The sequence below is a fragment of the Argentina anserina genome, chromosome 1 (genome assembly GCF_933775445.1).
Source record: "Argentina anserina chromosome 1, drPotAnse1.1, whole genome shotgun sequence".
NCBI lineage: Eukaryota > Viridiplantae > Streptophyta > Magnoliopsida > Rosales > Rosaceae > Argentina > Argentina anserina.
This window is the reverse complement of record NC_065872.1, coordinates 1,259,372-1,284,183: the sequence shown is the minus strand read 5'-3', so window position 1 is coordinate 1,284,183 and position 24,812 is coordinate 1,259,372. Positions and strand designations below refer to the sequence as shown.

Genomic DNA, 24,812 nt, shown 5'->3' with positions numbered 1-24,812 from the left:
CGTGCATTTCAAGACACATTATATCTACCGTCTGATTCGGTATGTATGGTATGCAGCGCTGCACCATAGACGAATCCTTATATCCCACTACTCTGTAATAAATTTCTAATAATTCTGGAAAAAAAAATATTTTACATATACATCGCATATGTAGGCAAGGCTAGTATTAAGTATTAACTAAGAATTCCCTTTTGCCAAATGTATATAAAACACGACCAAGACTATATTGCTTTCAAAATTCTTTCAGATAATATAATGGACAAGTCATCGAAGGAGTCGGTCGTACTAAGCTGAGCTCTTTCTTTCAGCCTAGGGCCTTTTGACGCGTGAAGAAAACCAAATTTCTGGAAAGTCCCATATCACGGCAGCCATCATCAATTGTGAAACGTTGATACTGCATGGCTCGGCTATACGTAGCGTCCATCCAACGGCAGAGAACCCCCAAAGCATGTGGACCTTGCAAGAGCCTTTCCCTATATAAAGCAGAACAGAATGGAGACAATTAACCAACCAAACTCTTCTCACTGCCTTCATCTATCTACCAAGAACAGAGCAAAGGTTTACAGAAGCAGAGCAAACAGGGGCGACCTGAACTAACCCAAAGAAGAACACAAAGCACAGGAGCAATGACAATTAGGAACTCGACCAGGGCGGTCTTCGCAGCCCTAGTGGCGGCTTTGGCAGTTAGCTCGGTCTCAGCGGTGACTCATCAAGTCGGTGATGGTTTGGGGTGGAACGTCCCTCCCGGTGGAGCTGTGGCTTACAGTACATGGGCATCAAACAATACCTTCAAAGCCGGTGACACTCTTGGTAAGCCTAAAATTGCCTATTTCCTTTCGATTGTCTGGAAGAACGTAAGAGTGTTATTAATCGTTTTCTTCTTAAATGCCATTCTAGTCTTTACATTCACAAGCGGAGCACACGACGTCGCAGAAGTGACCAAGGAAGCCTTCGATGCATGCAATGCAACAAGTCCAATTTCCTTGACGACTGACTCACCGGCAAGTCTCACCCTTACTTCTGGGGAGCACTACTACATCTGTACCTTCGGTGGTCACTGTGGTTCCGGACAGAAGTTGGCCGTCAATGTTACCGGAACTACCTCTTCCCCTTCTCCGGCTCCTAGCATGAGTACTCCCCCTCCTGCAGCATCACCTGCTCCGGTTCTTGCTCCAGAGCCAAGCAGCAGTGCTAGCCCCCCTGCACCTGCAACTTCTGCCCCAGCACCAAGCCCCTCAGTTGGACCTACCACTTTCATTGTCGGAGATGTCCCCGGATGGAATGTGCTCGGCAACGGTACTTACACCATTTGGGCCTCTAACAAGACCTTCCTCGTCGGTGACGTTCTAGGTAAATTCATCGACCTAAAACTCAGATCAACTCACTTTCAATTAATTAGTATAAAAACCGCTTTTCTTCGTCGTGCTTTTGTTACAATTTACAAAATAAATATCTTTGAAGATGCTTATTCTCCATTTAACTGCTTTAGTAAGTGCTTCTATAAAAAGCACTATATTTGCTTTAACAATTTCTAAAGCTACTTTTATCAATTGTATTAAAGAAAGAAAAATCGAGCTTTTCTTCAGTTGGAGCTACGTACTATTTGCTTAATTATATCAAATTAAAGGTCTAACATGGTGCACTAATTTCTTATTGCAGTGTTCAACTTCTTGAATAATTCACACGACGTGGCCGAGGTGACCAAGACAAACTACGAGTCATGCGGCACCTCTAACCCACTCTCCCTCTACAAAAACCCACCCGTTAGAATCACACTTAACACAACCGGCGAGCACTTCTTCATCTGCACTTACGCCGACCACTGCAACAACGGCCAGAAGCTTGCCATCAACGTCAGCAGCAGCACTGCCACACCGACATCCTCTCCCGCTCCTTCTCCAGGCGGTTCAGCCCCTACTCCAAGCACTACTGCCACCCCACCAAGCGGCACCACCACTCCTTCCACCTCTGGACCCGCCAGTGACGTCACCCCACCTCCCTCAGCTAATGGCGCGACAACCCTCGGCGTTGCTGGCCTATCATCCGCCACCTTCTTGTCCATTGCCGTAGCTTTGTTCTTGTTTTAAGTAAATTAAATCTGTGACGTACCGTATACAGTTAATTTTATTTGGTGTAATTCATTTTAGACGATCACAGATTCACAGCTAGTGTGATTTTTATTATTGTTATACAGATTGATTATCTTCTTTTTCGATGAATAATCAATAAAGCTGGTTTTGACATTTCAGCTTAATCACTTCTTCACTTTTTTTCTATTCGTCGCACACTATAAATTAAAGATTCAGCTAGATCTTTTCGATTCAGACTTTTCTGCCTACTATTTTTTCCCATTTTCCTACCAGTTTTGTTTGATATTGCTTGACCATAATCACCACATGACCTGGGAAAATTGTAAACGTTTGAGTTTGACATGCACGGTGCAATAAGGACCCTTATCATCTAGATTTCTCTGTCTTTGTGTTTTTGCTGGCATTATCATATATATATATATATATATATATATATATATATATATATATATATATATTTTGACAATGAACTGGCATTATCATATGGATTAGGTCACTTTTAAAAGCAAGATCCATTCCACTTGCGACAGGCAAGCAATAGGTGAATTTTTTTTATTTACAGTTTTAAGACATTTCTTATGTGGAGCCCGAAGGCAACTCAATGACAATTTTAAATGCTCCACGTTGGTACACCGTTGCATACCGAAGCGGAGAGACCAGTCTAGAAATCGGACATCAAGATATCCCCACGGCTGAAGGTAATATCTCTGGCATGTGACTAATCTCTGACGGAGCCCATGTGAAATAGTTCCAACCCGGAATTTCACCGAGTGCCCTGGTCACAGTAATGTCCTTAATGCCCCAACTTAAGCCCATATTGTGGCCCAGTTAGAAACAAATGGGCTGTGTAATGTCTTCGTCAACGATCGAACTCCTGACTAATGCCACGTTTAACCCCTGGTCAAAAAGTTGTCGCGGTTAAAAACCACTACACCACACCCCGTGGTTATAGATGACCATTTCTAAGTCGGGAAATATGAAAAAAATTCCATTTCATAGAGGCTAGTTAGTTAAGCAAATAAAATACCATCTAAAAGCCTTTAATTCTATCATGATCATCATTTTTATGCATGCATATCATTTAACGTGAATGTATATAAATGGTGGCTTCATCTTTATGATTTGGCTCTAGATCAACACCAAGTACGTAGTTAAACATGGGTACATATCATGACTTTTAAGTTTAGCTGTCACTATAGTATGATATTTCTGGCCAAAGTAAGCTATTGCATAGTCGTAACCCCGAAACGCTTTCGCAATTTGACGTACGTTGTGTTGAAATTTTAAAAGACGACCTTATCATACATAGATTTAGGTCGAACCGAAGACAAGAAGCTACATTATTTGATAAGATATAACACTAGTACACTACCACATGGCATGCATATGCAGGACCCCAAAAACAACAAGAGAAAAATTCCAGAAAGGCCACTTGGTTCAAATTGATAGCCTGGAGACCTCTCAAATATAGTCTTTGTCCCATTGTCAAAATGGATTGGAATCAATTAAAAATGGCCATACTTTGTCCATGCTCCTCCACCGTAGTCAACTTTGGTTGTTAATACTTCTATTGAGAAACAAAGAAACTTAATTTGATTATAACTGTATCTTGTTAAAGTGTACATGAGGGAAAACAACACTCCTTTCCCGAAAGTAGCACATGTTGCCAAACTATTCGATCTCATTGAAGTTTATATGATGTGACTTAATCGCATTAGACAAACAAATAAATAGAAATATAGAATGAAGCAACGTTAGGTATTTTGATCTCGATCATTGTTCTCTTCGCACATATACCTTTCAGGCCTGCACATTATCAGCATGACATAGAACAGAAACAGAGGCTACGGAGTTAAGAAGGAGAAAAAAGGGAAGGTTCTGCTTTGCGTGCTTCACTTGAACGCGCACCATGGCACTCAGCTAGATTAAGATCCAGAATTTGTATTAATAATATAGGCAGGTAACGAAACCTTGCCAATTCAAAGACAAAGTGTGCTTCTTTTCTTTGACTCATCTCCATTTTCCTCATTCTGACCTATGTATTTATCACATGGGAATACCTATGTATTTCTTAATTCTGTTTCAGATTAAGAAATGAAGAGGAAAGCAATTGCAGCCCCTAAGAACAAGAGTACCGGTCGTGCTACCGTTACAAAAAATAATTATGTTTTTTATTGTTAGAAGTTAGAAATAATTTTTGGACTTTGAAATTATGATGTTTTGTATTGTTATAAGTTAAAAACAATTTTTTTATAGTCAAAATAGAGGTATAGAACCTCAAATCCTACAATCTGTCCATTTTTATTTTATTTTATTTTCAGTTTAGTTTTTTTTTTCAAAAACAAAAAACCGAAAAAACGGATCCGAACCGAACTAAACCGTTCGGTTCAGTTTTCAATTTGGCTTCTCCGCGAATTGAATTTTATTTTCAGTTTAGTTTCCAGTTTGAGCCCAAAATCGAACTGTTTGGGCCAAATTCCATCAAGTCATGCCGCCGGTAACTTTTCCGTCATCCGTGTCTGAGAATCTGCAAAACCATCAACCTATAATTCTTCATAGCTATGGGCTCATTGAAAAGAAAAGACCAGGTCATTTGTTTATCACATGTCTTACTCTTCATATGCAATGAACTTTGTTAAATTCATAAATAATGGCTCTTAGCTTATTCAAAGTTCATGATTTCAAGCTTTCCATGCACAACTGTTCACCGGCCCGTTACAAAAAGACCTCAAGGCGAACAAAGATTGGAGCCCTCTAGACATTTGACAAACAAAAAAAAAATATAATAAAAGAAATCATATTAAAATATAAAAATATCATTGAAATATAACATGTCTTAGGAGCTCTGTTTATGTAGAGCTACAATCCTCTTATTTTCTTTTCTTTTTTTAGCTCCAAACTTTTTAATTCTCTTAGGAGCCATGATAATATTGTATTTTCAAAAAACAATTGGACATCAATACAATATCAAATAGGTTGTTATCATAAATTGATTATCATTCTTTCTATTTCCTAACATACCATATATAAATAATTATAATCAAAGAGTCAGCCACTTAACCATGTATATGAAGCTTCAAATTATGATCAAACTAGAAAAGAAATAGGCAAATAGATTCAGAGATGAAATTGACATGGACGAATAAAGATCATACCTTTATGAAGATCTTTTTTTTTCTATCTCTTTCTTTCTCTTTCCCTCTAACTGACAAACTTCTTCTTCGTCTCTTTCTCTCTAACTGACTAACTTTCTTCTTCTTCAGTTCTTCTTCTAATGGATCATATGTTGATCGGTTGACTCGGCATAACCCGAGAGAGAGAGAGAGAGAGAGAGAGCACATGCGATCATTTCTTGGCATTTGTTAACACGTCATGGATATATACAAATATAAAACTCCAAAGACAAAAGCTTAAAGCCTTAAACCACCGAAATTTTTCCAACACTTTTTGAAAAAAGAAAAAAAAGAACAAGCTTTCCAAAACTTTTCATAATTCATTCCACTAAAAAATACACCAGGTCACCAGCTCATTTCAGTGAAAAACAAGCTTATATTAAAAAAAAAAGTTTGGAGGCCCTTTAATTTGGAGGCTCCAGGCGCAGGCCTGCTTCGCCTTAGCCCGGCCCTGTTCTAGGTTGTCATCCTGCGCAACCATCGCGGCCTACATATACAATACCATCCGCCTAATCTAACACTAAAAATGAGTTCCAACTTCCGTAGAGAATTTGAGATACAAGGTATAAGGAAATGGCAAGCTGCAGGGATATGAATATGATGGCTTGCTTAAGTTTAATGGTTGTTATGGTGGGTTTGATGAAGGGTGCAACTGCAGCAACAGAATATATAGTTGGGGACAGCTTGGGGTGGACTCTTCCCCCTAACACCTCCTTCTATTCAGATTGGGCAGCCTAAGACATTTCAGATTGGGGATACAGTTAGTGAGTTCTTTGACATTAATTGTTTTTAACAGTGTGTTTTAGAAGTATCACTAATTGTTGGGTCTTCTGTATAAATATTGCAGCATTCAAAGTGAGTGGAAATAACTCTCTGGCAGAAGCAACTGAGGAAGAATACCTCAATTGCAGCAACCCCGGAATCTGGTTTAGTTCTGCTGGTGGTGATCTTACTGGTAGCTTCCCTCTTAAATCTGCTGGTTCTTTGTACTTCGTCTGCACCATTGGCGACAACTGCGAGCGAGGCCAGAGGTGAACATCACTGTAGTTTCTGGCGCGCCCATGATACTGTAGCGTCCATACTACTTTGGCTCATCAGCTCCACGCTGATTATTTCCTTCACTTACATGTGAAGATATGAAGAATAATGTCATCGATTTTTTCGATTAAGTATGATATGTAATTTCAATCAAGTCTTATACGTAAATAAATTGATGATCCATCAGTCAGTACTCAGTAACATAAATGAAGGAGCGCCTCTCAGCTTCGTGTGCTTTTGAAAATTATGATCCAAAGTCAGTTTTGGTTGTTGTCGGGGTTTCCTTTGTATGTTCTTCCTTATCTCTTTAAAAGAACCATTGCACAATTCATTTGAATAAAAATGGAAAGATGCCATCAACTGATCAAAGTGTTGTTAGAACAGTCTAAAGTATGCTCTCTACTGCTGTGACTTATCAATGTGAACCTAAACGAAAAAAACCCTCCGCTCATCATACTCCATAGCTTCTATTGCTTGCTAAACGAGTTTTATTGCATAGCATTGACTGATTGACTACGCTCGTTACAACCAATAGACATTATACACATTATAGTTCCAGATTCTCCACTTTGAGTCTCTCCTATGGAAAATGAAAAAGACACAGCAGAACACTTAGTGTTCTTATTTCTACTGGTTCTCACTACTCCATCTCAACTGTGGATGACAACTGCGAGCAATACCAGAATGCTGTAATGACCATCCCCCGATATACCTATACTCCCCAGATGGCTGTAATGACCATCCCCCAATATACCTATACCCCTATTGCCGCTTCGCCATTACCACCAAAACACCACAAGGCTCTATGCTTCTTCCTGTCTAGCCAGCATTGTTGTCACTCCAGACTAGTCTTTTCTTTCACTCATCTCTTACATGTGAGGTCCTAGTCTTTCTTGTCATGTGCAACAATAAATGGTCATATACATCAATACCATTTCTTTGATGTCACAACTCACAACACCCACAACAATGCCCCCACGCATGATCTTTTCTTGGTCACTCAGTATCAAACTTTATATCCGACCTGTGTCTTTTACTAGACATATCAAGTTTTTCACCCATTTTATTCAGTAGTCCCATGTGAAATCAACAAACAGAAAACGCAAACTCAGGTACCTCCTCCTATGGACTATAGTTATCCCACCTTCACCAAACTCAACACAGGCGTTAATAGACCTCCCAGATCCAATTCAGCCTGGCTTCCCCACAACATGGTGTACAGTACACCATAAACCCTAAACCACATCTGACATCAAAGGATTTCTTTGACGACCATCAGTGAATTAATGATTTTCAGAAGAGTTAAAAGTATCATAATGATCTTTAATAATGCTGTATTTTCAGTCAAAAGATTAGCTAATGGCAAGGCAAAGTTATAATCCACAATAAAACAAGAGAAATAGCCAAGATTTTCTCTTGGAGCCTAACGTTAAGGACCATCCTGAAATTGAAAGGTTTTAATCTCATTATTCAACATTTAAGCTGTAGGAACTGTTAGTTGATGACTAAAAGAACAAAGAAACAAAATATTCCTCACACAGCTTATACAAATAATTCATCAGTCCTGGAGAGAGGAACTTCAAGCCCTAAAAAATTTGAGTTTCTATATCCTATCATATTAATCAGTACCGGATATCCCAATAATTTGTCTACATAAAACTTGATTCTATCATTTTTATTTCACTTTTTTTTAATTTAGGTAATTTAATATTGGCTGATCCTAGTGGTTGCTGTCAGATATGTGGAAAGTTTCATGTTTCAACCTTAATTTTTTGTCACCTGTGCATTGATCATATAGCATGAACTCATAAAAGGAGCAACTAACATGAACTTGTGAAATTTCACAATCAAAGCTACATAAAAGAGTTCTCATAAATGGATTCGGAACCTTATATCGAGATATTAACTTAAATGCATATACACTACAAAAAGAAAAGAATGCCTACAAACCTGGCCCTGTAAATCGACCAGGAAACTGGTTGGGCTGGCCAGGTGGCTGGCAGAAAAATTGCCCGTCCTCTTCATTTTTTTTAAAAGTTGATTTCTGCTTCCTTAAAGTTGCTTCCAAACTCCGATCTTCACCCTCTGAATTCCACATGCTTGAAGTGGACACAGAAGGATCATAAGCAGTCTTAGTAGGAAAGAAACAGAACTCCTTACTTATAGATGGTGAATAATCGTTGAACTTTCTGCTTTCTTGAGAATTAATTGAACCAATATCTTCCATTTCACTGGCCAAGCTTCTACCAGTACATGAATGTGAGACAGGACCCAACCTCAAAGATAAATCATATTCTGGTTCTCGTGGCTTCTCCTGGATGTCCATAACATCTACTTGGGGAATTACGTGTGACACATTTTCCGCCCTCTGAGAGGTCAAAATGTGCTTCCTGGTAGGCTCATGCATTGATGTAACTGGTGTACCAACATATATAGTCCCAGAATGTACATTTTCTGGGACCTGAGGACCTAACTGGGATGCTTCAGTTTGATAGTTAGATCCATAATACAACGGATATACTGAACCTAAGTTCAATTGGTTGCTGGTTGACATTGTTGCTACCTGGTTATGGCCACCAGGAACATTCTCAAGTGAAAATGGGCAATGCCGAGGGTTAGTAAGGTTACTACTGTGGTTGACATGATTATGAGATTCTGGGACATAATGTCCAGAATTCAAAGTTGAGGGTCTTGCAAAGTTTGGTTGATTTCCAGGGGGATGTGGAGGAGAAAACGGAGGACGCCGCTCATCGGATGGTCTATCCAAGATCCTAGTGGGTGGAGAAGGGGGTTCTTGTGGTCTCGGCATGAGGTAACTCCTCGGATTACTGTGTCGTTGGCTTCTCGAAGCTCTCACCGCAACACAACCCAGATTAAGCGCAGCTGGCATAAAGAGGAGGAACCACAATACACATACAGAATCACACTTCTATTGTATCCATATTTTGCACAAAATTTTTGCTTGCAAACTAAACCAAAGCTAGAACTTACACTAAAAAATATTACAACAAGCCACAAAATGCAAATAGATCAGTACACACAGTGATACCTTCAACACACGGCGGCAAAAGGTCCCCGGTTTCAGTGCCCTCCTCTCTTCGAATAATAGTGTTAATGGCGTCATTTGCTCTATCCCATAGTGTATCAGAATTCATGTACTCAGCCTAGAGCAGCAATAAACACTAATCAAAATAAGCAAAAAAGGGTGCATCCAAAAAAATAGTGAGCAACATTTCAAACTATTCCTAAACCAAACACAAGTTCAATTGAAGAGAAGGACCTCAGAATTGGCTTTGGAATACATGATTTCCTCTGCTCTCAAAACCACCATGGGCAGCTTCTCCTGCCACTCCTTGTTGTTCTTCGTCTTAGAGCTATGAACCTCATTGACAACCCTGAATCAAAAACAAACTTGGGAATCAGCAGAATGTACAAAAGCAAGGACCTTGACACAGAAAACCAACAAAGCGAAGAGAACCCAGAACACAGAACAACAGCAACAACAACAACCTGAACATCTGCTGAATGATGGAACCTCTCATGGGTTGGTGCCTATCGCTATGCCAAGCTCGCCTGACGCACTCATAGGGCCTCGGACCCGGCCTTGGCATCTTGAAGAAACACAAACAAGAAAAGGGTTCTGAACAAGGTAAGGAAAGATTGAGTCTTTAAGGAGTTTTGGGTGTGCTAGAGTTTCATGGAGCTTTAAGGGAGTGATGGGTTTAAGTTTAGTTGTGGGTTTGTCACTGTTTGCCAACCTTCATTCTCTAAGTTTGTGCAAAGGGACAAACTTTGGCTGGGTAGTACATGGGGAGAGGGGAAGGGTCGCTTTCCAATGCTATTGTCTTCTTACCCAATAATTTAAGAGGGGTTTAACCGTAGTGTTTTTTTTTTATGTCCAATCTTTTCTTAAGTTGAGTGATGGGGGTCTCACCCCTTAAAAGAGACAGAGACTTGTTAATATTGGCTTTGTGGCTTTGTGGGTGGGTATCAATTTTTGCGTGTGTCTGCAAAATTTGTCCCTCACCATTTTACCAATTTAGCAATTTGGCCATCATGGCCAGACACCAAACATGAGCTTAAAATTGACACCCTATCTTATTAGCAGATTCAAAATAATGGTGCACCTGTCATCCTCCTCCAGAAAATTTAAATGATGGTAAATGCAAAAAAAAAATCTTAGGTCAAATTTTGAGTCAGAATATCCCACCTAGATTCTAGAATTGGAAGATGAGACCAACAAGATTTGGGTTCTAAGATCCCACTTTATTAATGTCTTAATTGTGATGGTACCTCTCATCCTATTACACTTGAGTCAGAGTGGGACTTCAAAATGCAATTGAAGAACTCCATGAGCTCCAACTGTGTGCTTTAACCTCCCTCCTGTGGTGTATTGGTGGTCCACAGCGATCCGTATAGACCGTTGGATGCATTGATATCGTCAGTGGTGATGAGATTGACTCATCCAAACAGTAACTCTAGGTCTGTCTCTCATATAAGCCATTACTGCATTTAAGCATTGTTGCAGCTCATGGTGTTTATGTTGGTGTTAATGTGTTAGCAGAAAATATGCAGAGGAATCTACCAGACCATTATTTCGTTTCATACATAGAAACAGAGAAACATACCTTTTTGTTCAGCAGCAGCTACAGGACTGTATAGTGTAAGCATCCTCTGCATTGAGTATTCACACCACCCTGACAACGCATTGCACGTCTTGTCCTTTCTTGAAAACGGCTCTACAGTAACTAGTGTGCACACGGGGTGTTCTGTATCGTGTGCTCGGAGTCTTGAAACTCATTGACTTAAAATCCTTCGATTAGCTCAGCGCCTCATTGTGTGAAGTATGCCGCAAACAATGACTAATATAACAGCTCCCAGCTCCAAAATTTCAAACTGCACACAAGTTAACCATTTTTAAGTTGAATGAAACTGCTTGAAATCGTTGGATTAGCTCTCATTGTGTTGAGTACACTACAAACAATGACTAGAGTAACAATTCCGAGTTTGAAAGTGCACACTAGTTACCGAGTAGCAGATAATAATATCTGCAGAGAACAGACAAAGCCAACTGCGTAAGGATAATGGTATCTGCAGAGAAGGAAAGGGAGCCAAAGTTGAAATTTGAGTGAGGGCCAAAGGAAACTGCAGGATGAAGCTAGCTTACCTGGTTTTGACACATGGTACTTGCAGATATTTCAAGTACAACTATTTTTATGTTTCTCTTCAAGTTCTTTGGCGTTTGCTTTGTCTTCAGCGGATTGCAAGCTGTGTACGTGGGGCTTTCTCAAGAGTGATAAAGATGTTACTTCATTGCTGGGGAAGCCTGGGATCAATGTCAGAGCCAAGGATACGATATATCTTTTCAAAATGACAAATATATATGATCAGAGTCAGTACACCATTGTGATCATCAAGTTCATCGAATAGGGCTTTTCTGCGCCAAGATTTCAGTTTTGTGGGTTAGAGAGACTCTACATGTGTTAAACATGTTGTACAAACTTGTGTGTGGTTTGCATAAAAAGAAGAAGAAAATGCTTCAAGGATGGATGCTAGATATATAGATGTTCTCAACCCAAGTACAGATCAACTTCAGTTAATCAGAATTATATCATGAAATTACCCAATTCTTTACCTTTTCTCTTTCCACAGCAAATCCTATTAACTGACCGGCTAATGAAATATCTTCTTTTAGGCATTTTGTCGAACACATTATGATCCTTAGAAAGAAAGAAACATCTTTCGTGCGTGATCAAACGCTATACGATCCTATTGCTTAAATTCGAACAAAAAAGAAAACCGTATCAAAGAAAACTAAACAAGTACAAGTATTACCTTAGTGGGGGTTTACATCTCATGTGAATCATGAACATATGTCCTCCCTTCTTCTTCATGCCAATTTGGGCACACGTGGAGGATGAAGCAGCGTATGCATTGCGTCGTTTTAGTAAGACTGATAATTGATGGGTGAGAGTGAGAGTGAGAGTACGGTGAATCCACACATTGTTCAATCCAATCGAACAGTAAAGTCCATCACTCACATAGACAAAGAGTTGTCCCTGAACCCACCCAATTTAACCATGAAAATATCCTGAAAGATCATGAACCAAGCTTTCAGATGGTACTTCACTGACCTATATGGAAGTCGTGTAACTTTCCAATTCCGAAATTTCAATACTCGAATACACTCTGAAACACTCGAATAATTTCACCACTCAAGTTACAAGCCGAAGCATTGAAACGAAATTGGTTGCTTGAGATATGTTCTGATCGTGATCGCGGATCGTTTTCGGACTGTTCAAGAGGTCCACTGAATCGACGTATTTGCATGATGGACTAGCCATCACTGGCTTGTAGGACATCTCGTGTGTTTGTACAATAATTCTGACCTGAGTTTGTCCCAAAGGGCTCAATCGAAAGACTTGCATCTACATTGAAATTTAAGGTTTTTGGGAAACCAATTGCTATTATGAGAATGATCTTGCAGCTCCCATCAATCCTCGATCGGCTCTATGAGAATAATGCACGCACATAAGCATTGTAAGTAGGGTTCAAGGGTGGGATACTAAATCACTAAAATTATGGAAACCGCTTACATCATACTAATCGACAATTCACGTGGTTCGAGTAACAAGTTGAGTCAGTTGAAACATTTTTAATAACATACCGTTTTAATCTAAAGCGTTTTCCATTTCTTTTCAAGAAAGAACATGAACATTAGTGAAACATGTTTTTTCCCCCAATTAATTTAAAAGTCGTAATGACATTTAATTTAAAAAAAAAACATTAGTGAAACATTAGCAACAATCTCCGCTGGCAACTAATAATTGGCAAGCTAGTTATACATTGGCATGTATCACTCATATGCTCTGTATAACTGTACCATTGATCACCACAAGAGTTGAATGATAGATCATCCAAAAGGATTCCTCTCCCAAAGAGGAAAAGATTCACTAAACATAAATGGGTTCAATAAAGCGGGTCGGTTTTCAAGCCCAGTCAGAATTTGCTAATTACTATTTACTACTACTACCAAAAGGAATTTCAATCTTTTGGTGGACCCCACAGAAGACCTTTGAATTTTCGTTACACTGATCTCAGTAATTTACAAATGACCTGATCCCCTTTTCCGATCGCCGGAGCTATGTCGAGCCCAAGAGCACCACCGGCGGCGTCCACAGTCCAGGACTGCTGGGACTGCATGCTCCCGGGCCCGCCCAGCCGCAGCAACTTCGGATCCGCCGACGTCAGCACCTCCGGCTTCCTCGCGTTCCCCGCCGGCAGCTCCATCTCCGTCGTCGACACTCGCTCAATGCAGCTCGTCGTCTCCCTCCCTATACCTCCCCCGGCTCAATTCCAATTTTCCTCCTCCTCCGCCACGTCATCGCTCTCCGCCTTCGTCACCTCCGTCCGGTGGACCCCGCTCCCTCTCGGCCGCGACCTCCTCTCCACCGAGCCGTCCAGCTCGCACCTCCTCCTCGCCGCCGGCGACCGTCAGGGCCGCATCGCGCTCCTTGACCTCCGGATCAAGACTCCGGTCCTCTGGTTCGACTCCGACGACCGCCACGCCGTCCAGGACCTCTGCTGGGTCCAGGCCCGACCCGACTCCTACCTCCTCGCCGCGATTTCCGGATTCTCCTCCCTCTCGCTCTACTCCTCCTCCTCCACCGGCCGCTGCTTCTGGAAGTACGACGCCGCGCCGGAGATTCTCTCCTGCATCCGCCGCGATCCCTTCGATTCCCGCCATTTCTGCGTCGTCGGACTCAAAGGCTTCTTGCTCTCCGTCACCGTCTTAGGCGAGACCGAGGACGACGTGGTCATCAAGGAGCTTCAGATTCGGACCGAGTGCAATGAGCTGCTGAAGCTGGAGAGGGAGCTGGCCGCCGGTAGCACGTCGTCGGCTTCGGCGGCGTTCCCTCCTCCACGTGGCGAGGTTTGCTTTCTCGCAGCAATGGAGGCACATTCTGTTTGTGACGTTCCCCAGGGAGCTTGTGGTGTTTGATTTGCAGTATGAGACGCAGCTCTATACATCTGCATTGCCTCGGGGCTGTGGGAAGTTTCTTGATGTGCTGCCGGATCCGAATAACGAGTTTGTTTACTGCGGTCATGTTGATGGCAGGCTCAGCACTTGGCGCCGATCGGGACATCTGTTCCTTCTCCATCAGTTCTTGCTGTGGCCATCTCCCAATCAGATTCGACCTAGCAAAACATCGGCAAGCTATATTCTGACGCACCTGATTCTCCATTCTCTGCTGGCGGACTTTGATAATCCTTTTGATTTTTGTGACGCGCCTCTTGTTCTTTCTAAAACCCACTTGGTCTCCATTTCCGATGATGGAAAAGTTTGGAACTGGCTCTTGACTGCCGAAGGTCTTGAATACAATCCACAAGGATGATAAAAACTTGGACGGGGTTTCTGATAGCAGTGACGTGTCAGTTACTGGAACCAATACAAATACTGTAGTTGCTTCTACGGGAGGAGATGGGATGGAAGCGAGTGAGCAATCAGAACAGAGCAAATGAGCAATGATGGCAGAAGCCGGCATTCAAGATCTACCATCGGCCATACAGAAATGTCACTTAAGGTTGGTTGGTAGATTATCTTTTGCACTCTCGTGGTAAATGGTTTTCTTAGGGTTGAGTTCTCTGTCTGGACAGTTTGTCATGTTGTGACATAAATTTGAAAATTAAATACTATTTCTGGGTTAATCTACTGTATATTAATATATGTTATACATCTCATCTAATGATTGATAATAAATATTATTTTTTTAATCTCACTCACAAAACAATATTAACCAATGTGAGATGTATACTAGAATTTTCCAATATTTCCCGTTTTTATCTAATTTTTAAGACCTAGGCCGTGATTGGCCTCACAAGTGATACAACCTACTTCGCATCCCCCACTAGGTGCCTTCACGACCACTGGTACACTGTACACGCAGTGCCTATGCACAACACACCATAATATATGCCCATTAATGGTGACAAAATCCTACATCAAATGTTTTTTTTTTTTTGAGTAAACATCAAATTTTGTTATTGGCAAATGAAGAGCTATATTTTTATATACTTGAGAAGGAATGAAAAACTATAGCTCTAAATTTAGGGATTTAGAGATTTTTTTTTTCTTTCCCTTTTTTATTTATATTTATATATTCCTTTTATTATAGTCAGAATAAGTAAACTGTCATAATGAAGACCATAAATCTAAACTTTTCAGATTTATGCATGCTTACAAAGCCGAATTACTGTTGCAGATTAGCTTAGTGGGACAGCTTCAGCTTCTTTCTTCAGCAGTGACTATGCTAGTTGTACCTTCACATTCTTCAACAGCTACTTTAGGCCGTGAGTTCATCCTCTCATAAATCTAAAGCATATTTTTTATTTTATGAACTAGCAGTTGGGATAAGTTTTGATACCCTTTAAGTTAATTGCATGTAAAGGTGGGGGGAACTATCATGTGGTAGCTGTTCCATTGGTTGCTTTGGGAACTAAGAGTGGGATAGTGGATATTGTTGATGTTTCTGCCAATGCAGTCGCTGCAAGTTTTTCTGTTCATAACGGAACTGTTAGGGGACTACGGTGGCTTGGAAATTCTAGACTGGTTTCATTTTCATATACTCAGGTATGTTGCATATGAATATGTCACCAACTGTTTGCGGTTCCTATCTGATTTGATTTGATTCTCGGAATTGTCGTTCATTAAGCTCCTATTATTTTGAGGAAAAGGCTGGCAACCATGATAAGCTCTAGTTCGAATGAGAAGTCATTATACTGTCAAGTGTAGGTAACATAAACTTTTGTTGATTTAGGTAAGTGAAAAAATTGGAGGTTTTATCAACAGACTAATTGTGACCTGTCTTAGAAGTGGCCTAAATAAACCATTTCGGGTTTTGCAAAAGCCTGAATGTGCACCCATAAGAGCTTTAAGGACTTCTTCCTCTGGAAGGTTGGTACCCGTGGAATATGAAATTACTATAAATATATATTAAGACATATTTCGATAATGTTCTTTTAAGTTGTGGTCTATTATGAATGGCTTGTCTTCTTTCTTTCACTCTACTTTCATTTGTGTGGGTTATACAGTGTAACTTCTTAGCTCACTGTAACGTTATTGCTTGTTCCAGGTACCTTCTTATTTTGCTCCGTGATGCACCAGTAGAGGTTTGGGCTATGACAAAGACTCCCATAATGGTAAAATTGTTAATAATTTTGATTATTTTTTATTCCAGCATGAAATAGTTTCAAGCAATTGATCTTGCTATCCGTTACATAATATAAACAGAGATTTTCAATTTTCAGATCATTGTGAAAATAATACGCCTTTTCTTGTTCATATGTATTTTTCAGTTTCCCTCAGCTGTATAATTAATTTAATAGTTATTCTAAAGTGGGATCAGATGTAATCCCTCATCTTGGTTTTCATTATTCTCCATATCTCATGTAGCTTAGATCACTAGCACTTCCATTTACGGTTCTGGAGTGGACACTCCCAACAGTTCCATGCCCCCCTCATAATGCACCTTCTAAGCAATCATCATTACCTCCCAATAATCAGACATCTGGGGCATTAGATAAGACATCATCTGATTCAAGTGAGCTCATTTACTTGATAAGCTTCACTTTCTCTAATTGTTTTTATTGATTAGATACTGTTTTAGCAACAAAAGTAATGTTGTTAAGTGTATTCCGGAATATAGAGGGCTCTGATGGATCCCAAGATGACACTTCCGAAAGCTTTGCATTTGCACTTGCAAATGGTGCTCTTGGTGTTTTTGAGGTTCATGGGCGAAGGATTCGTGACTTCAGGTAGTTCTCAATATGATTACTGTATTCTGATTTCTGTATTTTTGCAGCTACACTTTCTGTTCCATCCTGGTTGGTCCGCTCAGGCCTATCACGATCTTTCAGATGAAAAAGATTAGTATAATATATTAATATCTAATATCTTGCGCTTCCTGACTACTAAACTTAGTCATATAACGAAATTTTTGGATCTATTCTAGTTGGAGATGACAACAATTGGAGAAAGTGTCACATGTTGAATGTTTCAGTATAAATATATCATAAACCATTCATATATTATCAGTTTATTCTCATAATGGGTGTTTTTATCTTTTTTTTCCTAGACCAAAATGGCCTTCTTCTTCATTTGTCTCATCTGATGGGCTAATCACAGCGATGGCATACCGTTTGCCTCATGTGGTATGCATCACAAATTTTACAAGTTTTAATCATATCAGATCTCAATTATCCCTTGATATTTCTTTTGTGAATCAACTTTCAGGTAATGGGGGACAGGTCAGGAAATATTCGCTGGTGGGATGTAACAACTGGGCATTCTTCTTCATTTAACACTCATAGAGAAGGTATCCGCAGAATTAAGTTCTCACCTGTTGTTCCTGGAGACCATAGTAGGGGGCGTGTTGCTGTTCTCTTTTATGACAATACATTTTCCGTATATGATCTTGTAAGTGTGAATCAACTATTCCTTGACATATTCAATATTCCGAATGCATTTCCTTCTAAGTAAAAAATATTTGCTCAACTTTTTTGTTTTGAATATTGCTGGACCTCAGGGTAGACAATGCTTCTTTCCTTGAAGGGTAGGCAGCAGTTGACATATTGGAGGATATCCTTATCCTTTTCTTTGTTCTTAGTTTTGTCTGTTGACCGTACTTGCTGACTCTTATTCACTTCATCACTCCATATCCTAAATCTTAGTTGCAAACTAACCTCCATATCCTAAATCTTAGCTGAACAAGCTTTTGTAGCTTGTGAATCAATGCATCTTGACACAATATGGATCTCTTCAACATATGGTTGCACTTCTTCACATGTTTCAAGAGCTATTATGGGGTCTATCCAACTGCCGAAAATTAAATTAAGGAAAATCTCTCTCTTTTGGGTTCCTCTTTTCATTCACTCTGGATAACCTAGAGGATTTGTCAGACGATTACTCTTGTATCAGTTTGTTTGGGGTGATTCTTTTGTATAACTACCTGTGCTTCTGCTTTGGGGTGGGGTGTATGCATTTTGTAGCCTTAAACTGGTATCAAGACAAGTTTTCTTCTGCTTAGCACATGATGTTTTGAGGGGGGTAATGGAGCAAAATATGAATCCAGTTGTCATGGATGGTTAGTAGAGCTGGTCCTGAGTTTTGTTAGTTGTTTACCAAGGGGAGTAATGTTCCTCATGATACATCATGTATTCTTCTCTCACTCATTTTAATGTCATCTCTTGTGCAGTTACAAGATGCAGGGTGCTGGACTGATGCTGCTACTTTAGCTGCCACCCATTGGAAAGGATCTGATTATGCAAGGTTGTTTCTCCTAGCTAAATATCCTTGTGTGTCTGTGGTTAACTTTTATGGAATCAAACATTCTTTATTCATGGAGATTGTCATTCATGTTGTTAAGGAATTCAAGTTTTTTTGTTTTTTTTTTGTTCCAGGGTGTTGCTGAGATGGGCTGCGCACGTCCTCCATGCCGAACACAACATATGGAGGTAAGCCATTTCACATGTTAGTTTCCTTTTCAACCTTATTCTCAGTCATGTTCTAAGCCCCATCAATGAACCAAATGCAGGGCTCTGATTTTGTACGTTGCAGCTGGTTCAATGCAAGGGGCACTGGCAGCACTTCGTGAGGTCCAACAACCTGACACTGCCGCTATGTTCATTCTTGCTTGCCGAGAAATTCACGCCAACATCATCTCTGATTCAGGAAACTCTGATCATGAATCCAAATCTTCAATCAAGGACAAGCTGCCACATTTGCCTGGGCTGGGACCAGAAAATGAAGATGTGATTGCAGAAGGTGAATATTTTGGGCAATACCAGAGGAAGTTGGTGCATCTTTGCATGAACTCTCAGCCATATGCTGAATGAACACCATTGTCTCATCACTCGGTTGCAATCTGGTCATTCCGTCTGTACTTTATGTGAGAATAGGCAAACGTGTGTTGGGAAGATGCTCTTATGAATTCATGGGGAAAAGGTTATATAACAATGTGATATGGTGGACGCTCCGACAGAAAATGTATTCTCAGTCAGTGAACTACTGAGAATGAAATTTTCAGGTTTAAAAATTGAATTTGTACATCAAGACTGCAGCTGTTTTGCGAGATAAGCTCATGAAGTTTTGCCCTTCCGTTGTGACCAATACAGAAGCACTGTAAATGTAATATACGCAGTTCTCTTAACATAATATTTTAACTTTGTAGTGGCTTCTTCAATTTTCTTCGCCAACTTGTCTCTCATTAGTCATGATAAGAGAGTTCACAAGATAATAAGAACACCAACTTCTCTCTCTCTCTCTCTCTCTCTCTCTCTCTCTCTCTCTCTCTCTCTCTCTCTCTGAGTATAAAAGGTGATTTTCATCTCGGTTGGTGTCCTTGTTATCTTGTGTGCCTGTTAAACTCGTCTTATCATGACTAAAGAGTGATGGAAATTAGATGAAAACGCCAAATGATTCGGTCTTGACTAAGCTCACAAACTTGGTGCCAAGGTGTTTGACTTCTCCAAGTTAACTCTCTTCTTCCATATTGTTTTAACTATAGTTGCAGTCAAAGTCAAGCAAGTGACATTGGTCATTAGGGGTTCCCTCTTATAGACAATGATAGGTGAAACACTCTCGAAGGAAGCATTGTGCAGGCGATAATTCGCAGGGCTCTTCCCAAAGGAGCAATTTGTACTGTTGGAGCTGGATTGGTTTGTCCACTTGGAAGAGACGACTTTAAAGTTAATGGGAGGGAAATTTCGGACTTATCTCAAGTATTGAAGGTGGGTGACAATGTGACATTATCACATTGATAAGTATAACGAAGTGTCAGGCTTCAATTCCTCAAGCAAGTCTCTTTCCAGTGGTGACAACAGACTTTGTAGAAGCTACTGGGTTGAATTTTCCCTCATGGACTTGCTGAAGATACAGAATAGTGTCAAGGTCCCCAGAATTATTTGATACCTTCCGCCTTCACAAGTAATATGACAAGTGGGTCATTGCAAATAACATACCCTCCAAAACTGCCAGTACCCATCAAAAGAATCTCTTGCGACATCGAGCAGATCCAAGCTCCTCATACTCAGCCTTGGTGACACACAATGCTTCAAAATCAGGACTTGATGCCAAAACTGATCCCCCTCGCCAAACGCCTAGTATGGGGCTTGGAGTGAACAATGCAAAACTTCAATAAAAAGTTTCAAATTCGATGAAATTTTGTAGAGATGATCTTAAATAACATACTTAAATATTAAATCGCTTGTGGTGAAAAAATTTGACCGAAAAGTGTGCCAAAATTGGAACTTCACTCTGTAATTTCAAAGTGAAACTTCACTCTGCATAGAGAATATATATATATATATATATACACATATATATATAGCTACAAAAACTTTGAGTTTTAGAGATTTGTAAACGTTGGTTGTCATGGATGCAAAACAAGACAGAAAACTATTTGTGGGCGGAATAACAAGGGAAGTTGATGAGGATATATTGGAAGACCACTTTAGCAGATATGGGGAGGTAGAAGAGTGTGTGATTGTTTTGGATAAAAGGACTCGTCAACCTAGAGAGTTTGGTTTTGTTACCTTTGTTGATGCTTCGGTGGCTAAGAGTGTTTTAGAAGAGAGTCACTACATTCTGGGCAAAAAGGTTAGTTCAAATAATTTACTGTATGCAAAATTTCATTGATACTTGTGTTATATTTCGAGTGCTTTTTAGAAAGACAATGGTATGCATATTCCTATATAATTACCTTCATGTAATAGTATGTGTTTTACGACTACGACTACTTCATTGGTATTTAAGTGTTTGTATGTGCTATGTACTTAATGTGTGTTATCTATTTAAGAGAACAGGCACTTCTATGATTTGAGGTAAAGTATTATATTTTTTTAAATCAAATACCATTACAGTTTTTAAATTAATTAGGAACGAGTACAACTAATATCAAATGTAGACATTACATACCCTTTCATCGCCATCTTACAGACGGAACAAGAAGTTCTGAGAACAAACTCCCACAATGATATATAAGATAGACTACACATTAGAAACAATTTAACCAACTCTCAAGCCTTCCATCTACAGTAAAGATGAAAGCCAATCTAGAACCTACTAGGTATTAACCCGCGCGTGCGCGCGGGTCTTGTAAGAATAGATTAAATTAAATTAAATACAGATTTAGAATCAACCAACTTTAATACACTGACAACATAAATGTCCTTACATTTTATTACAGAATTATATGAAATTTTATCCTTGGTAACACTGCTGAATCGTCGATCTTCTGTTTGGCACATAGTTATCGGTAGATGTACTGAGACAAAACATACAATGAGATAATAAGTTGCTATATGCATATAATAGTAATCAAAGTGATACGGTAGAATTGTATACCTCCCAGTATTAGCATTATTAACTATTTTCTGATAATTGACCAATTGTTCACACGACATTCCAAACAACATATTTGCTGGATCTCCTGTAAAAAAATGAAAGTCAGTGATAATTAGTAATATCATTGACAACATATGTCACTGTTTCATCCAAAATAACATTATTTGACTAACACTGGTTTGCCAGATTGAGAACCATCCACATGACATTTGAAACCATGAAGTCCCATTTGTTTCAGTTCTTGATTGCAAGTCTCACAGGTTGTGTAGTACCAGCCCTTGTGAAAATCAATTTTTACGATTGCAGCAAACAAACAAATATATACAAACAAACAAATACAAACAATTGACAATTACAAATACAAACAATTGACAATTACAGAAAGATAGACCAAGTGACATGCATATTAATGCAGCCCTCAATGCCATGGAAAATACTGGACAACATTTCTAAGAATGCTCTCAGATGGTTCTTTTCCTGACATTCTGAAAAGAGAAAAAAGACAATTAAGATGATAAATAGAGAAAAAAGAGTGATATTAATATATTTATTACAAAGGTAATCAAAACTCATAATCGTTGCTAACCTCTCTCACCTGTTGTTCAAATCTATCTTATGCACTACTTCGTCTATTGTGGTACACTTGTTTTCCAGTGGTTCATTTCTTTTACTGTTTCTACCATATTGGGGATACACAGAAATGACTTGAAACTTTGTTCCATCGTGTCCAATTTGCCACATACATTCCACTAAAAGTCTGTCAGATATAACCTGTGGAATTATTTCCTGGCTAACATAACCACTATTGTCCACCAATTCTTGGCATGTGACATCAAAAAGAGTTTCTGCTGGAAGACCACTAAGCTCAGTTTGAATACTTCCACTTCCATCATAGAGACACGTCTCTATCCTAAAACTGGTAAAAAATTGAGTTTAGAACTTTAAATGACCAAATACCACATAATCCAAATATTCAATTCATACGTACGTTGGAATCCCCATTTGAGGACCATGTTCTGGACATCCTAATAGAAAAGTATCCGATTGTTCAAGCTCTTCTTTGCAACTACTGCAAGAAGTATAGTACCATCCATTTCCAAACAGAAACTCTGTGATAACAGCTTTGACAACAAAGATGGAATCCTAATAAAATCAAACAATTTAGTTAGTTAAACTAAATATATTAATTTAAATAGATAGAAACCTAAAATTTATAAAGTTTATACAATCAACCCATATACCTCCATTACAGATGCAGCAGCGGTAGCTGTTTGAAGCGCATGTGAACTAAACAATTCTCTAAACCTTCACAATTAGAAAAAAAGGATTGCATCTCATTTCCAACCAAAATTTTTAAAACTTATGAAAACTAAAATTGTATTTTAACCTTTATCACGGAAGCATAATGCACACACCTTGTTCTTATTTCATCTGCTTCATGTATCACAGGATTTATGAAAACGCAAGTACTCAGAGTGGATCGCAAAACAATGCTATCTATATCACCAAATTCACAAAAATGAGTATAAAAAGACAGAGAGAGACTTGAACTGAATTGAGAAAAGTAAGATCCTTACTTTCACGCAGTCTCACTTTCATACTTGTGAACACCACTATAACTGGAGGAGGAGGTATTCTCACAATAGAAACATCAAGTTCATCTATTGCCGAGTTCAATAACGTAATCCTTAGAGACCGACGCCTTTACACAAAACATGAGAAATTTGTTAACAAAACTCAAGTGAAAAGAAGGTAAATAAATGGACATAAATTGAATACATTTGTTTTAGCAAACCAGAAAGAGTAAAAACATACATAGAATTGTATATCACCACAGCTCTCTTTGTTCCAATATTACCATTAGATGTCATTTGTTGAATTGGACCAACATGAGTGATTGCACCAACCACATCTGTTAACACATACAATATCAGCACATCTAAACAAATTATATGATTAGAAATTACTGTGCAATATAAATTACAATCTACCTGTAAGAATCGTGTCATCATCCAATCTCGATGAAAGGTCATGAAAATTGACAAAGAAGAACCAATAATATGGAATTGGAGGAATGCTTTCACAGACTGGTCTAAACTGAGTCTCATGATTAAACAATAACTGTACTTGGTGTGGCACAATTATACACTCCTCTTGGTTCCTCATACAATGAAAGTTTGAAATTTGATACACAAAACCCTCACATATTCTCCTTGATTCAATTTCAAGATCCACCTCACTCATAAGTGCATGAATTGCATCATCCTGAGTACAAATTTAAAAATTGTAACCAACAGCAGCAAAAAAGACATTTTTCCTTTAAAAAAATAAAAGTCTAAATGCTCACATGATTATCCACTAAAACACACTGCAAACCATCATCTTGTTCCACATACAGTGGCCTTCTCCATGTCCAAATTCTACAGACTCGAACTCGTATAACCCTGTTTCTTGTTTCCAGATTTATATCAGCCAATAGAATCCTACTCATCTCTGTTTCAAAATCATATCACCATATTCAATTAAAAAAACAAAGACAATTAACAATTGAAGGTAGAGACTTCAATGTCCCATAATAACAAATAACAATAAAATTTACCGTTATTACAAATGATCAAACATATGATAGGATTATAACCTGTTTTGAAAAAGAGAGAAATGTATACATTCATTAATTATTCTCTAAATGAAAGTAAAAACTCAAAAGAGAGAGAGAGAGAGAGAGAGAGAGAGAGAGAGAACTCACACCTGAAAAAGGTAACCTCTGAAGGATGAGAAAACTTGTTCCAAACATTTCCCTTTATAAGCTATTCAACCGTTTCTATAACCATTACAGTATAACAATCTGTGACAAAATTGATGGACCTAAATTGTAACCAATAACAGATACTCGGTGCTACATGTGATAGCAGAAGGAATCAAAAAAACCATATACAAAAGAAATACGCTTCCAGATGTTCCTGAATCAACACAGCAAAAGTAATAAGTTGCAGGAGTAGTGCACTGCTACAGTATGCATGCACTGAGTCACTATTGAGAGATTCCAACTGCACACAAAATTAAAAAAAATCTATTAAAAAATAAAAATAGGCACATTGTGTAATCCCT

The 24,812-nt window shown here is 39.0% G+C and overlaps 4 protein-coding genes and 1 pseudogene across 4 annotated transcripts; 3 read left to right on the top strand and 2 right to left on the bottom strand.

Moving 5' to 3' along the window:
• Nucleotides 1-511: 511 nt before the first annotated feature.
• On the top strand, nt 512-2,241 carry LOC126789094 (blue copper protein-like). The gene is made up of 3 exons (XM_050515161.1): nt 512-810; nt 898-1,350; nt 1,660-2,241. The coding sequence occupies exons 1-3, from the start codon at nt 627-629 to the stop codon at nt 2,085-2,087; spliced, it is 1,065 nt and encodes a 354-aa protein (XP_050371118.1). The 5' UTR covers nt 512-626; the 3' UTR covers nt 2,088-2,241.
• Nucleotides 2,242-5,806: 3,565 nt separating this feature from the next.
• LOC126797364 (cucumber peeling cupredoxin-like) lies at nt 5,807-6,395 on the top strand (annotated as a pseudogene).
• Nucleotides 6,396-8,113: 1,718 nt separating this feature from the next.
• Nucleotides 8,114-10,935, bottom strand: LOC126793959 (uncharacterized). Its single transcript, XM_050520596.1, has 5 exons — nt 10,930-10,935; nt 9,812-9,912; nt 9,582-9,696; nt 9,351-9,465; nt 8,114-9,184 (listed from the first exon to the last, which is right to left on the bottom strand). The coding sequence occupies exons 2-5, from the start codon at nt 9,910-9,912 to the stop codon at nt 8,244-8,246; spliced, it is 1,272 nt and encodes a 423-aa protein (XP_050376553.1). The 5' UTR covers nt 10,930-10,935; the 3' UTR covers nt 8,114-8,243.
• Nucleotides 10,936-13,206: 2,271 nt separating this feature from the next.
• Nucleotides 13,207-19,297, top strand: LOC126792706 (uncharacterized). Its single transcript, XM_050519170.1, is given in 17 exon segments — nt 13,207-14,219; nt 14,221-14,437; nt 14,440-14,555; nt 14,557-14,685; nt 14,687-14,809; nt 14,812-14,886; nt 15,565-15,652; nt 15,751-15,932; nt 16,120-16,256; nt 16,435-16,501; nt 16,755-16,902; nt 17,008-17,116; nt 17,437-17,512; nt 17,595-17,777; nt 18,487-18,629; nt 18,761-18,814; nt 18,895-19,297. Coding segments are annotated over 17 exon segments (2,922 nt in total). The 5' UTR covers nt 13,207-13,445; the 3' UTR covers nt 19,196-19,297.
• Nucleotides 19,298-22,122: 2,825 nt separating this feature from the next.
• On the bottom strand, nt 22,123-24,195 carry LOC126792686 (uncharacterized). The gene is made up of 9 exons (XM_050519149.1): nt 24,052-24,195; nt 23,696-23,969; nt 23,520-23,616; nt 23,306-23,406; nt 23,120-23,201; nt 22,946-23,009; nt 22,693-22,847; nt 22,300-22,620; nt 22,123-22,189 (listed from the first exon to the last, which is right to left on the bottom strand). The coding sequence occupies exons 1-9, from the start codon at nt 24,193-24,195 to the stop codon at nt 22,123-22,125; spliced, it is 1,305 nt and encodes a 434-aa protein (XP_050375106.1).
• Between the last annotated feature and the right edge of the window lie 617 nt (nt 24,196-24,812).

Coding starts and splice junctions, on each gene's coding strand:
- LOC126789094 (XM_050515161.1), top strand. CDS start 627: ATGACAATTAGGAACTCGACCAGGGCGGTCTTCGCAGCCCTAGTGGCG. Junction 811..897: donor CAAAGCCGGTGACACTCTTG/GTAAGCCTAAAA, acceptor ATGCCATTCTAG/TCTTTACATTCACAAGCGGA. Junction 1,351..1,659: donor CCTCGTCGGTGACGTTCTAG/GTAAATTCATCG, acceptor TTCTTATTGCAG/TGTTCAACTTCTTGAATAAT.
- LOC126793959 (XM_050520596.1), bottom strand. CDS start 9,912: ATGCCAAGGCCGGGTCCGAGGCCCTATGAGTGCGTCAGGCGAGCTTGG. Junction 9,466..9,581: donor ATTCCAAAGCCAATTCTGAG/GTCCTTCTCTTC, acceptor TTGCTGCTCTAG/GCTGAGTACATGAATTCTGA. Junction 9,185..9,350: donor TTTGCCGCCGTGTGTTGAAG/GTATCACTGTGT, acceptor TCTTTATGCCAG/CTGCGCTTAATCTGGGTTGT.
- LOC126792686 (XM_050519149.1), bottom strand. CDS start 24,195: ATGAGTAGGATTCTATTGGCTGATATAAATCTGGAAACAAGAAACAGG. Junction 23,970..24,051: donor GTGTTTTAGTGGATAATCAT/GTGAGCATTTAG, acceptor ATTTGTACTCAG/GATGATGCAATTCATGCACT. Junction 22,848..22,945: donor CTGCTGCATCTGTAATGGAG/GTATATGGGTTG, acceptor TGATTTTATTAG/GATTCCATCTTTGTTGTCAA.